We start from the raw sequence: 14,448 nt of genomic DNA, 5'->3' as shown, positions 1-14,448 counted from the left end.
ATTTTTCTGGAACTTGTGTATTCCTAACATTGTCTGGAAAAAAACTTTGTTAATGCCTTACAAATATTGTATACTTAACAAATTGAAGGAAGTGCACTTTAAAATTCTACATAAGATATATCCATGTAATTCTATGTTGTCCAAATTTGTGGCTATTGATGATATCTGCATTTTCTGTGAAAAAGAAGGTGAAAATCTGACTCACTTGATCTATGAATGTAAATTTGCGTTAGAAATTTGGGAAAACCTTGCAGAATACTTATTTACCATTTTGAACACTACCCATGTTTTTGACATGAAGGATATAGTATGTTACTATTGCAATGATAACAAGACCATTGAAATTATTGTGAATGTTTTTATTCTTGTTGCCAAAAACTTTATACACAAACAACAATTCCATAATTCCATACCAATAGTAAAAAATATGTTTGATTGAATTGAATCATCCTATTAAGACATTATGAATGAATAACATCAAGAATAACATCTTCCTAAATCATTATAATGAGATTTTTTCAGAGTGAATACAATTGCACTCGAATTATTATTTTTTATTATTATTTATATATTATATTTTTTGGTATGTATTTAGTATTTTCATGTTAATACCTGTGTTTAGTTTGTTAGACGTTTTGACGTAGCGATGTAAATTGTTGATAATAAAAAAAAATAATAATAATAATTTAAATAAAAAATTAAAAAACCTCCAGGCAGCTCAGCAGATCATTGGGTTTGGCTTGTTTTTCTCGTGCTGCGCTTGAAATTGAAGTGAATTGATTCGAATTGTATAAATTCAGAGATTTCATGGGTCTATGGTTGAGTAGGTTTAGGATCTTTCTTGTATGGGTTGTGTTACTACAGTTACTATTACAGGCTACTACAGATGTAGGATCTTAATTCGAGCCAGTTTGCTACAGCAGGGAATTAATCCTGCAAAAAGGAAATGTGAAATATTATGTGGATTATAATTATGGACATGTTTGTAGGGGTGAATGAAATTCAAGACTAACATTTCAAAGTGAAAATTACAATCTTCAGAAGACTATTAAACTTCAAATACACTACAAGTTTAAAGTGTCCTGCTTTGCAGGAAAGTTTTCCTGCAACAGGGTGATCCTACATATGTACAATACGTCATCCTCCTAACACGAGTATAGTGTGTGGGAAAGCCTGCAATGTGGATAGGCCATTGGCTGAGAAATCAGTCCGTCTCATGTTGAGAGAGCTCGGCATTTAACCTGATACTGTAGACAGCACAACTAATAAACCTGAATTACTAATACAGTGGTTTTGTTGTATTCAACTTTTGAGGCGTTTCTGTCAGTTTAACCTAGGTCTAAAAAATATAATTATTATTGTCATCATCAACCTAGAGCGTAACCAGGAAGTGAGTGGGCGCTCTGGAGACGAGGGAGCTTTGGTGTTGAGGAGTGCGCTTCTCAGTCAGTGATTCTGGATAAACACTTTCACTTGAAAGTCGCAGCTACAATGTTTTCTTCAAAGTAGTCATGGCCCACGGGAAGTCGCCTTCCAAGACCCGGGGATTATGATATTAGTGCTGTAATGTCTTTGTAAGTAAATCAGTCTTTCATGCTTTATGTTGCCTCTAAAATGAAAAAGAAAGACCGTAGGATAGGCTCGTGCTCTACTCCGTGTATACACAGGATACTTTGTAGTGAAATTCACAGCTTGGATCGCTCGCGGCTGCAGTAATAATTGTCATATTTTTTGCAACATTCATTCACTGTTAAAATGCAATGTTTTGGCTATTGCTACGTTTGTGAAGTGGACCATTTTGTGTCACTGCAATCAGTGTTCATGACAAAGTACCGTAGGCTGCTATACCACCTGCTTGTCTCTGTTCAGAGAAGTATTTCAAACGTTTACACAGAACTTTGGACCCGAGCCATGGCATAGAAGTGTGTGTGTACGCGCATGTGTTTTGTCTGTGTTTTTGTATCTGTGTGTGTGGCAATTGCTTCATAGTTATACCATTGTTATTCTCACAATGGTAGGACCTGGATTACGAGTCCAGATTCCAGTTGTTGTTCTCTCTCTCTCTTTCTCTCCCTCTGTGTGTGCTGTTATTCAGAACACTAACTTATTTCCTGTCTACATGTAATTTGAATCATATCACAAGGTGGCACACTGACATTTTTCAACATGAATGAAGTCCTAGATAGGGAGAGCACTGAAGGCCAAGCAGAGAACCAGTGAAAGTTAAATTACACTATTTGAGTGACATGTCCCCATAATGTGTGGGTAATGGTACTATGTAATTAAAGTACATTAAACAAAAGCACTAAAAGGGTTGTGATTGGCAGCAGGTCTTGAGCAGACCACCCCCACCAGCCTGGTCTCATAGACTATACGTAACATAGTAAAGATACATCCTCAATACCCAAATTAGTATGATATGTTACATTTGACATGGTTACGTAAGACAGATTGTTACTTAAAGGGTTAAGGTTAGGTTTAGCTAACATTTTAAGTAGTTTCAAAGTAGATAAAAAGTAGTAGAAAAATTGCTAATTAGCTGAAATGCTAAAGTTGTCCGTGATGAGATTTGAACTCGTAACCTTTGGGTTGCTAGACTTTCGCATTAAACACCTACCCATCCACCTCGAACAACCACCCACCTCGAACAACCATACATTTTACATTAACCTGTTATGGCTAGGGGGCAGTATTTTCACGGCTGGATAAAAATACATGCATGTTTTGTTCAATCAAGTTCATATTTATATCAAAAACCAGCTTTTTACATTAGCATGTGACTAAATTACTCACGATAAACGTTCACAAAAAACATAACAATTATTTTAAGAATTATAGATACAGAACTCCTTTATGCAATCGCGGTGTCCGATTTTAAAATAGCTTTTCGGTGAAAGCACATTTTGCAATATTCTGAGTAGATAGCTCGCCATCACGGGCTAGCTATTTTGACACCCACCAAGTTTGGTACTCACCAAACTCAGATTTACTATAAGAAAAATTGGATTACCTTTGCTGTTCTTCATCAGAATGCACTCCCAGGACTTCTACTTAAACAACAAATGTTGGTTTGGTTCCAAATAATCCATAGTTATATCCAAATAGCGGCGTTTTGTTGTGCATTCAAGACACTATCCGAAGGGTAACGAAGGGTGACGCGCCCGGTGCGTTTCGTGACAAAAAAAATCAAAATATTCCATTACCGTACTTCGAAGCATGTCAAACGCTGTTTAACTTGTTATGGATAGGGGGCAGTATTTTCACGGCCGGATAAAAAACGTACCCGATTTAATCTGATTATTACTCCTGCCCAGAAACTAGAATATGCATATAATTATTAGCTTTGGATAGAAAACACTCCAAAGTTTCTAAAACTGTTTGAATGGTGTCTGTGAGTATAACAAAATGCTCTGAAACCAGGTGTACCCCACTTCAATCTCTGTTTCTCGCTCTCACTCACTCACTCACTCACTCACTCACTCACTCACTCACTCACTCACTCACTCACTCACTCACTCACTCACTCACTCACTCACTCACTCACTCACACACACACACACACACACACACACACACACACACACACACACACACACACACACACACACACACACACACACACACACGCACACACACACACACACACACACACAAACCCGCACACACACACACACACACACTGGACACCAACATAATGTCATTAACCTCAGGTTATTACACAATATCAATTAAATGTCATTACATTCCCTAATATATTGCTATTACAGTTTTGTTACAAAGCAATAAAGGAATTCTGTGTCAGAGAGTCATCAGTGGTGCAACATATAGGTACTCTCATGCAAAGAGTGAGAGTTTTTCTCCATCTCTCCAGCTCTTAATTTTGCCTGACATTGGAGCTCTCTGTCCTTCTGACAACAACTATGAGAGATTGAGAAGGAAGAGAACTGAATCAGAAGCAAAACATCATCTGGTAAAATGTAAATAAAAACACTTTATCTACATATTTATTTCACCTTCCCACCCCTGTTGTGTGTTTGTCTGCATTTGACTGTGTGTACATGTGTGTGTTGTTACAAAACCAATAACTAGCCTATTTATTTTTCTTCTCTCCTTATGTCTAGGGGTTATAGGCCTAGCTACATGGTACAGTTGAAGTCGGAAGTTTGCATACACCTTAGCCAAATACATTTAAACTGTTTTTCACAATTCCTGACATTTAATCCTAGTAAAAATTCCCTGTCTTAGGTCAGTTAAGAGCACCACTTTATTTGAAGAATGTTAAATGTCAGAATAATTGTCACGTCCTGACCAGTATTTAAGTATTATTTGTATTATATTTGGTCAGGGCGTGGCAGAGGTATGTTTGTTTTGTATGGTGGTGTTTTTTGTGTGTGGTTTAGAGGGGTGTGTTATTTAGGTGTTCCTGGGTTTTGGGTGTATGTTTCTGAATTAGTATGTTCTAGGTTAGTTTTTCTATGTGTAGGTTTGGGTGCTGGACTCTCAATTGGAGGCAGGTGTTTCTAGTTGCCTCTGATTGGGAGTCCTATAAGTAGGTGTGTGTTTGGTTTGTCATTTGTGGGTAGTTACATTTTGCACTGCTAAGTATTATTGCTTTTGCCTGTGAAACTGTCCTTCGTCGTTCTTGTTTTTTGTGTATGCTTCATTATATCTAATTAAAAGATGAGCATCCACATTCCTGCTGCGTATTGGTCCTCCCTTCAACACGGCAATAATTGTGACAATAATAGTAGAGAGAATGATTGATTTCAGCTTTTATTTCTTTAATCATATTCCTAGTGGGCCAGAAGTTTACATACACTCAATTAAATTGTTTAACTTGGGTCAAACGTTCCGGGTAGCCTTCCACAAGCTTCCCCCAATAAGTTGGGTGAATTTTGGCCCATTCCTCCTGACAGAGCTGGTGTAACTGAGTCAGGTTTGTAGGCCTCCTTGCTCGCACACGCTTTTTCAGTTCTGCCCACAAATTTTCTATAGAATTGAGGTCAGGGCTTTGTGATTGCCATTCCAATACCTTGACTTTGTTGTCCTTAAACCGTTTTGCCGCAACTTTAGAAGTATGCTTGGGGTCATTGTCCATTTGGAAGACCCATTTGCGACCAAGCTTTAACTTCCTGACTGATGTCTTGAGATGTTGCTTCAATATATCCACATAATTTTCCTCCCTCATGATGCCATCTATTTTGTGAAGTGCACCAGTCCCTCCTGCAGCAAAGCACACCTACAACATGATCCTGCCACCCCCGTGCTTCACGGTTGTGATGGTGTTCTTTGGCTTGCAAGCCTCCTCCTTTTTCCTCCAAACATAACGATGGTCATTATGGCCAAACAGTTCTATTTTTGTTTCATCAGACCAGAGGTCATTTCTCCAAAAAGTACAATCTTTGTCCCCATGTGTCCCCAGATTTACACATCTAGTTTTTCTGGATCTATGTCAAGTAATGCAAGTGGAAGAAATGGCACAGCAGCCATTTTGGGAGGCGGTGTGGATGACCACACACCATAGCAGTCATCTTTATTTAGTCATCATAGCAGTCATCATAAATATTATTTTTGAAAATGTCTAAAAGGTACATATGGATCCACCTATGAGCTGTTGCTGGTCCTAACAATAATCATACACATTGGCTACTCATAAGTGTTTGCTCTTTAAGCTCCTAATTTCTATCTGCAAACCATAGTCTGGCTTTTTTATGGCGGTTTTGGAGCAGTGGCTTCTTTCCTGCTGAGCGGCCTTTCAGGTTATGTAGATATAGGACTCGTTTTACTGTGGATATAGATACTTTTGTACCTGTTTCCTCCAGCATCTTCACAAGGTCCTTTGCTGTTGTTCTGGGATTGATTTTCACTTTTCGCACCAAAGTACGCTCATCTCTAGGAGACAGAACGTGTCTCATTACTGAGCGGTATGACGGCTGCGTGGTCCATTGGTGTTTATACTTACGTGCTATTGTTTGTACAGCTGAACGTGCTACCTTCAGGCGTTTGGAAATTGCTACCAAGGATGAACCAGACTTGTGGAGGTCTACAATTTGTTTTCTGAGGTCTTGGCTGATTTCTTTTGATTTTCCCATGATGTCAAGTAAAGAGGCACTGAGTTTGAAGGTAGGCCTTGAAATACATCCACAGGTACACCTCCTATTGACTCAAATGATGTCAATTAGCCTATCAGAAGCTTCTAAAGCCATGACATAATTTTCAAGGAATTTTCACAGATGTTTAAAGGCACAGTCAACTTAGTGTTTGTAAACTTCTGACCCACTGAAATTGTGATACAGTGAATTATAAGTGAAATAATCTGTCTGTAAACAATTGTTGGAAAAATTACTTGTGTCATGCACAAAGTAGATGTCCTAACTGACTTGCCAAAACTATAGTTTGTTAACAAGAAATTTGTGGTTGAAAAACGAGTTTTAATGACTCCAACCTACGTGTATGTAAACTTCCGACTTCAGCTGCATGTAACCTGATTTGATGTGTGCATAAATGTGGGAAGTAAGTGTGTGTGATCATTAAGTGTTGAATGTGTGCCCAGGAGACAGCCACCTTAACTTAGGTCCAGGGCCAGCTCCGTCTTGACAACATGGGCGGCCAGTCCAAGCGGATTATTATGTGTTCAGATGGTGACGAAACATAAATATGTACAAAAAGTAAAAATACAAAAAGGCATGCCCAAACTAAAGACCCAATAACAAAGGTATTGTGTGGGACTGGGATTGTGTTGGTTTCAGTAGCTGTCAGCTTTGTATTTTTTTGACAGGGTCAGCGGATGGATTAGTTATCTCCAGTTTGATTGTTAGTTGATTTCAAATGTTCAGTTTTCTTTAGACATTTAGACATATTGTCAGTCTGTCTGATTTTGATGTGACATTCAGTTTATTAAATGATTGGTTTTGTGTAATTGTTAATCTGCCCCATCTAAAGAGAAGCTGAGGTGTCCCTGTTCTGCATGCTGCAAATAATAGAAATATATTCTATAGAACTGACAGAGAAGTGCATGTCTGTTCGTTCTATTTTTATATATAATTCAGAACATTATGTAACAGACATGTAGGACAGACTCTTTCAAGACAGAAACTCATGAACCACCTGTTTAATGCCTGACCTAAGAAGCAGGAGCCTATTTTATTTTCCGTCATAGATCTAATGACTGCTATATTTAGAAGAACCGACTGACCCTTACATTTGTAAATAAGATCACACCAAAGCTCTTATAATATAAATGTTTATCTGTTTTGACCTGATAAGACTGTGATGTTTACCTGAAATTGAATATTTGAAAAAAAGATTTACTTCAATTAATTAAAAATGATATTCATCTCATATTGAATAGTCAGTAGTTGGTCTGATTGGAATCTATTCCATTCTCATTAGTAACAGTGCTGAGGGCTCTGTTATAACACCTCCCTCAGGTCAGAATGAGTAAGGAGAACCTCAGCGACTGGCCCTCTTCCCAGACCTCTGCAGAGGAGGAAGAGGATGAGGAAGATGATGGGGAGCCCAAGGTGTGTCAGGTGTGTGGAGATCGGGCTACAGGCTATCACTTCAACGCCATGACATGTGAGGGCTGCAAGGGATTCTTCAGGTAAGTGAAACACACACACTCAAGCATTCAGTACTGTGTTAGCATACACAAGGAATTGAGTGTTTGAGAACGTTTGTGTTTTACAAATTAAGTGGTTAATACATTGTGGCCAATAGTTGCTCACAGGTGAGAGCAGTAGATACATCTCCTGAATTATGTGGAATATAATTAATGGTTGATATAGTTTTCATTTGGGCAAATCTAGTCTGACATTTTAAAGTGGAAATTACAAACTTTTGAAGCCCTTTTTAAGCTGCAATATGTAACTTTTTGGGCGTCCTGACCAAATTCACATAGAATTGTGAGTTATAGATATGTCATTCTCATTGAAAGCAAGTCTAAGCGGTAAATAGGTTTGGAGCATGTCTATCAGTGGTATCCATTGGCGATGAAGATACGCAGATGTCAAATTAGCTCATTAAAACACACACACACACACACACACACACACACACACACACACACACACACACACACACACAATCTGTCTCTTATACACACGCATGCACATGTATTTTCTTAAAAAGCATAGTTAAGATAATAACTGAATCCATGTAATTGTCACACCCTGATCTGTTTCAGCTGTCTTTGTGCTTGTCTCCACCCTCCTCCAGGTGTCGCTCATCTTCACCATTATCCCCTGTGTATTTACACCTGTGTTCTCTGTTTGTCTGTTGCCAGTTCGTTTTGTTTCGTAAAACCTACCAGAGTTTGTTCCCCTGCGCCTGTTTTCTAGTCCTTCCCGGTTTTGACTGTTCTGCCTACCCTGAGCCTGCCTGCCATTCTATACCTGCCTGCCGTTCTGGACCTTTTGCACCCTCTCTGGATTACTGACCTCTGCCTGCCTTTGACCTGTCGTTTGCCTGGCCCTGTACTAGAAAAATGTTGTTTCTTCAACACTGTCTGCATCTGGGTCATACCTGAAACCTGATAGTAATAATGTTTAAATCTGTGGCTGAAACTCACCTCTTCCACATACAGTATAGTATATTTATAGTATGTGTATCATGTGCCTCTGATGTTGTGCCAGGCGTGCCATGAAGCACCCCACTAAGTTCTGCTGCCCGTGGCAGGGTGCCTGTGTCATCACCAAGAACAACCGCCGCCAGTGCCAGGCCTGTCGACTCCACAAATGCCAGTCCATAGGCATGCTGAAAGAGTGTGAGTTCACACACTAACACGAACACACTTACACCCATACACTGGGTTACCGTTGGCTTTTTAATAATCTTTCTGTAGTGACATGCAGACCTGGGTTCAAATACATGTGTTATTTAAATACTTGTATTCTTTGTATTTGAGTATTTTAAAATAATGTGGTGCTGAATCAACTACTTCTACTACAAGTATTTGAAAGTATTTTCTAATTTCCTATAAATAGGCTGTTATTTGAAAATATTTTCTAAGACTTATTTCAAATAACCCTAGGATCAATCAGACCAGGGTTCAAATGCATGGAGTATTTCAATATTTGTATTCAAATACATGCCAATACATTCCAAGTGTCTGGAACATATGAACCATTTTACATTTTAGTCATTTAGCAGACACTCTTATCCAAAGCGACTTACAGTAGTGAATGCATAATTTCATACATTTTTTCTCCATACTGGTCCCCCATGGGAATCGAACCCACAACCCTGGCGTTACAAACACCATGCTCTACCAACTGAGCCACACGGGAACCCTCTATCGCTGTCCCCTGGACCATATGAACCCTCAATCCCTCTCCCCTGGACAATATGAACCCTCTATCTCTCTCCCCTGGACCCTATGAACCCTCAATCCCTCTCCCCTGGACCATATGAACCCTCTCCCCTGGACCCTATGAACCCGTAATCCCTCTCCCCTGGACCATATGAACCCTATATATATATACTGAGTGTACACAACTTTAGGAACACCTTCCTAATATTTTGTCCTCAGGACAGCCTCAATTTGTCGGGCGTGGACTCTACAAGGTGTCGAAAGCGTTTCATAGGGATCCTGGCCCATGTTGACTCCAATGATTCCCACAGTTGTGGCAATTTGTCTCTATGTCCATTTGAGGTGGTGGACCAATCTTTATACACACGGGAAGCTGTTGAGCTTGAAAAACCCAGCAGCGATGAAGTTCTTGACAGAAACCGGTGTGCCTGGCATCTCTACCATACCCTGTTCAAAGGCATTTTGTGTCTTGCCCATTCACTCTCTGTATGGCACACATACACAATCCATGTCGCAATTGTCAATCCTTTTTTAACCTGTCGCCTCCCCTTCATCTACACTGATTTGAAGTGGATTTAACAAGTGACATCAATAAGAGATCATAGCTTTCACCTGGTCAGTCTATGTCATGGAAAGAGCAGGTGTTCTTAATGTTTTTTATATACTCAGTATTCCAATATATTAAACTTCTTCTTCAAACTTAAAAATGTATGTAAAAGTAATTGAAATAGTATTTGAACCCAGGTCTGCCGTGGTGGCAAAGCATTTGTCTCTGTTGCCATAGTGATCATGTCAAAGGAGGCTGTGGAGAAGAGGAGGAGTCAGATCAGGAGGAACAGGATGGTTGAAGAGCCCCCAGTCCTCTCGCCACAACAGGAAGCTGTCATACAGGAACTGTTCAACGCCCATGAAAAGACCTTCGACATCACCTTTTCCCACTTCCAGTTCAGGGTGTGTGTGTGTGCGTCTGTGCATTTGTGTCCTGTGTTGCATATTGGGTGGATGATATCTGATTGAGTTTGTGTCTGTTTCAGCCCATCGACAGAGACCTCAACCCCATGTCTGTGTGGAACCAGACTGCCACTGGGCAAAGTGCAAAACAGACTAGAAGAATGGATAACTTGTCATCATCTTACTCCACTTCCACCTCCACCAGCTTCTCCTCTTCCTCCTGTTCTTTAGAGGATGAGGAGGACAGGAGTGATGGAGGGAAGAATATGGTTTTCACCACTCTGCCCGATGTAGCTGACCTTACCACCGACATGGAGCAGGAGAAGGAGAAGAAGGAGGACAGGAGTGATGGGGGGAAGAATACGGTTTTCACCACTCTGCCCCACATAGCTGACCTCACCACCTACATGATCCAAAACATCATCAACTTTGCCAAAGGACTCCCCTCCTTCAGGTGTGTGTGTTTGCGTATGTCCCTCCTTCTCTCTCTATTGCTCTCTTATCTGTGAGGGTGTGTGGGTGTATCTGACAGGGCCCTGGCCATAGACGACCAGATCTCTCTGTTGAAGGGGGCCATGTTTGAGATGATGCAGATCCGCTTCAACATGATGTTCAATGTCAAGACGGGCATCTGGGAGTGTGGTCCCCTGACGTACTGCATGGACGACGCTGTCCGGGGTGAGTGAACCTTCATACTACATAGCCAAACATACATACATAGCATACATAACCATGCTGAATACGGAGTCCCAAAGTGGTAGAATGTCCTGTATTGAAGGCCCATTATAAACTAGTCACACGGTTCATGGCTGAGAGGGGTGACTTACTGCAGGTTAATAAGCTGCATGGGGCTCACTATGGAACCTCTCTAACGAGGAGGAAGAGAGGTGGATATGCAGGTAGAAGGAGAATAGAGGAGGTGGAGGAGAGGGAGGTGTGTCAGCAGGTTTAATTACCTCTGGTGGAGGAGAGGGAGGTGTGTCAGCAGGTTTAGTTATCTCTGATGGGAGGTGGAGGAGAGGGAGGTGTGTCAGCAGGTTTAGTTACCTCTGGTGGGAGGTGGAGGAGAGGGAGGTGTGTCAGCAGGTTTAGTTATCTCTGGTGGAGGAGAGGGAGGTGTGTCAGCAGGTTTAGTTACCTCTGGTGGGAGGTGGAGGAGAGGGAGGTGTGTCAGCAGGTTTAGTTATCTCTGGTGGAGGAGAGGGAGGTGTGTCAGCAGGTTTAGTTATCTCTGGTGGGAGGTGGAGGAGAGGGAGGTATGTCAGCAGGTTTAGTTATCTCTGATGGGAGGTGGAGGAGAGGGAGGTGTGTCAGCAGGTTTAGTTACCTCTGGTGGGAGGTGGAGGAGAGGGAGGTGTGTCAGCAGGTTTAGTTACCTCTGGTGGGAGGTGGAGGAGAGGGAGGTGTGTCAGCAGGTTTAGTTACCTCTGGTGGAAGGTGGAGGAGAGGGAGGTGTGTCAGCAGGTTTAGTTACCTCTGGTGGGAGGTGGAGGAGAGGGAGGTGTGTCAGCAGGTTTAGTTACCTCTGGTGGGAGGTGGAGGAGAGGGAGGTGTGTCAGCAGGTTTAGTTATCTCTGGTGGAGGAGAGGGAGGTGTGTCAGCAGGTTTAGTTACCTCTGGTGGAGGAGAGGGAGGTGTGTCAGCAGGTTTAGTTACCTCTGGTGGGAGGTGGAGGAGAGGGAGGTGTGTCAGCAGGTTTAGTTACCTCTGGTGGAGGAGAGGGAGGTGTGTCAGCAGGTTTAGTTATCTCTGGTGGAGGAGAGGGAGGTGTGTCAGCAGGTTTAGTTACCTCTGGTGGGAGGTGGAGGAGAGGGAGGTGTATCAGCAGGTTTAGTTATCTCTGGTGGGTGGTGGAGGAGAGGGAGGTGTGTCAGCAGGTTTAGTTATCTCTGGTGGAGGAGAGGGAGGTGTGTCAGCAGGTTTAGTTATCTCTGGTGGAGGAGAGGGAGGTGTGTCAGCAGGTTTAGTTATCTCTGGTGGAGGAGATGGAGGTGTGTCAGCAGGTTTAGTTATCTCTGGTGGAGGAGAGGGGGGTGTGTCAGCAGGTTTAGTTATCTCTGGTGGGAGGTGGAGGAGAGGGAGGTGTGTCAGCAGGTTTAGTTATCTCTGGTGGAAGGTGGAGGAGAGGGAGGTGTGTCAGCAGGTTTAGTTATCTCTGGTGGGAGGTGGAGGAGAGGGAGGTGTGTCAGCAGGTTTAGTTACCTCTGGTGGGAGGTGGAGGAGAGGGAGGTGTGTCAGCAGGTTTAGTTATCTCTGGTGGGAGGTGGAGGAGAGGGAGGTGTGTCAGCAGGTTTAGTTACCTCTGGTGGAGGAGAGGGAGGTGTGTCGGCAGGTTTAGTTATCTCTGGTGGAGGAGAGGGAAAGTGTGTCAGCAGGTTTAGTTACCTCTGGTGGAGGAGAGGGAGGTGTGTCAGCAGGTTTAGTTATCTCTGGTGGAGGAGAGGGAAAGTGTGTCAGCAGGTTTAGTTACCTCTGGTGGAGGAGAGGGAGGTGTGTCAGCAGGTTTAGTTACCTCTGGTGGAGGAGAGGGAGGAGTGTCAGCAGGTTTAGTTACCTCTGGTGGGAGGTGGAGGAGAGGGAGGTGTGTCAGCAGGTTTAGTTATCTCTGGTGGGAGGTGGAGGAGAGGGAGGTGTGTCAGCAGGTTTAGTTATCTCTGGTGGGAGGTGGAGGAGAGGGAGGTGTGTCAGCAGGTTTAGTTATCTCTGGTGGAGGAGAGGGAGGTGTGTCAGCAGGTTTAGTTATCTCTGGTGGAGGAGAGGGAGGTGTGTCTGCAGGTTTAGTTACCTCTGGTGGAGGAGAGGGAGGTGTGTCAGCAGGTTTAGTTATCTCTGGTGGGAGGTGGAGGAGAGGGAGGTGTGTCAGCAGGTTTAGTTACCTCTGGTGGAGGAGAGGGAGGTGTGTCAGCAGGTTTAGTTATCTCTGGTGGGAGGTGGAGGAGAGGGAGGTGTGTCAGCAGGTTTAGTTACCTCTGGTGGGAGGTGGAGGAGAGGGAGGTGTGTCAGCAGGTTTAGTTATCTCTGGTGGGAGGTGGAGGAGAGGGAGGTGTGTCAGCAGGTTTAGTTATCTCTGGTGGGAGGTGGAGGAGAGGGAGGTGTGTCAGCAGGTTTAGTTATCTCTGGTGGGAGGTGGAGGAGAGGGAGGTGTGTCAGCAGGTTTAGTTATCTCTGGTGGAGGAGAGGGAGGTGTGTCAGCAGGTTTAGTTATCTCTGATGGGAGGTGGAGGAGAGGGAGGTGTGTCAGCAGGTTTAGTTACCTCTGGTGGGAGGTGGAGGAGAGGGAGGTGTGTCAGCAGGTTTAGTTACCTCTGGTAGGAGGTGGAGGAGAGGGAGGTGTGTCAGCAGGTTTAGTTATCTCTGGTGGAGGAGAGGGAGGTGTGTCAGCAGGTTTAGTTACCTCTGGTGGAGGAGAGGGAGGTGTGTCAGCAGGTTTAGTTACCTCTGGTGGGAGGTGGAGGAGAGGGAGGTGTGTCAGCAGGTTTAGTTATCTCTGGTGGGTGGTGGAGGAGAGGGAGGTGTGTCAGCAGGTTTAGTTATCTCTGGTGGAGGAGAGGGAGGTGTGTCAGCAGGTTTAGTTATCTCTGGTGGAGGAGAGGGAGGTGTGTCAGCAGGTTTAGTTATCTCTGGTGGAGGAGAGGGAGGTGTGTCAGCAGGTTTAGTTATCTCTGGTGGAGGAGAGGGGGGTGTGTCAGCAGGTTTAGTTATCTCTGGTGGGAGGTGGAGGAGAGGGAGGTGTGTCAGCAGGTTTAGTTATCTCTGGTGGAAGGTGGAGGAGAGGGAGGTGTGTCAGCAGGTTTAGTTATCTCTGGTGGGAGGTGGAGGAGAGGGAGGTGTGTCAGCAGGTTTAGTTACCTCTGGTGGGAGGTGGAGGAGAGGGAGGTGTGTCAGCAGGTTTAGTTACCTCTGGTGGGAGGTGGAGGAGAGGGAGGTGTGTCAGCAGGTTTAGTTACCTCTGGTGGAGGAGAGGGAGGTGTGTCGGCAGGTTTAGTTATCTCTGGTGGAGGAGAGGGAAAGTGTGTCAGCAGGTTTAGTTACCTCTGGTGGAGGAGAGGGAGGTGTGTCAGCAGGTTTAGTTATCTCTGGTGGGAGGTGGAGGAGAGGGAGGTGTGTCAGCAGGTTTAGTTATCTCTGGTGGAGGAGAGGGAGGTGTGTCAGCAGGTTTAGTTACCTCTGGTGGAGGAGAGGGAGGT

General features: G+C 43.5%; 1 protein-coding gene and 1 non-coding gene across 3 annotated transcripts in view; one reads left to right on the top strand and one right to left on the bottom strand.

Moving 5' to 3' along the window:
- The first annotated feature begins 1,243 nt into the window (after positions 1-1,243).
- The window catches only part of nr1i2 (nuclear receptor subfamily 1, group I, member 2), a 63,941-nt gene continuing 50,736 nt past the window's right edge, over positions 1,244-14,448 (top strand). Inside the window, exons 1-6 of one of the 2 annotated variants that reach the window (XM_045707778.2) lie at positions 1,244-1,574; positions 7,431-7,603; positions 8,634-8,764; positions 10,095-10,261; positions 10,345-10,715; positions 10,794-10,939. In XM_045707778.2, the coding sequence (XP_045563734.1) occupies positions 7,437-7,603; positions 8,634-8,764; positions 10,095-10,261; positions 10,345-10,715; positions 10,794-10,939 (982 nt within the window). In that variant the 5' untranslated portion in view covers positions 1,244-1,574; positions 7,431-7,436. Of the gene's footprint in view, positions 1,575-3,881; positions 3,978-7,430; positions 7,604-8,633; positions 8,765-10,094; positions 10,262-10,344; positions 10,716-10,793; positions 10,940-14,448 lie in introns of those variants that run through there. The other variant, XM_082969125.1, reaches the window with a different exon arrangement.
- Positions 9,214-9,290, bottom strand: trnat-ugu (transfer RNA threonine (anticodon UGU)). Its single transcript has one exon. It is a non-coding gene; the product is annotated as a tRNA-Thr (tRNA).

This window comes from Salmo salar, chromosome 25, assembly GCF_965601325.2.
Source record: "Salmo salar chromosome 25, fSalSal1, whole genome shotgun sequence".
In the NCBI taxonomy this organism is placed as follows: Eukaryota; Metazoa; Chordata; class Actinopteri; order Salmoniformes; family Salmonidae; genus Salmo; species Salmo salar.
The sequence above is the reverse complement of the archived record's forward strand: the minus strand, read 5'-3'. Positions and strand labels throughout refer to the sequence as shown.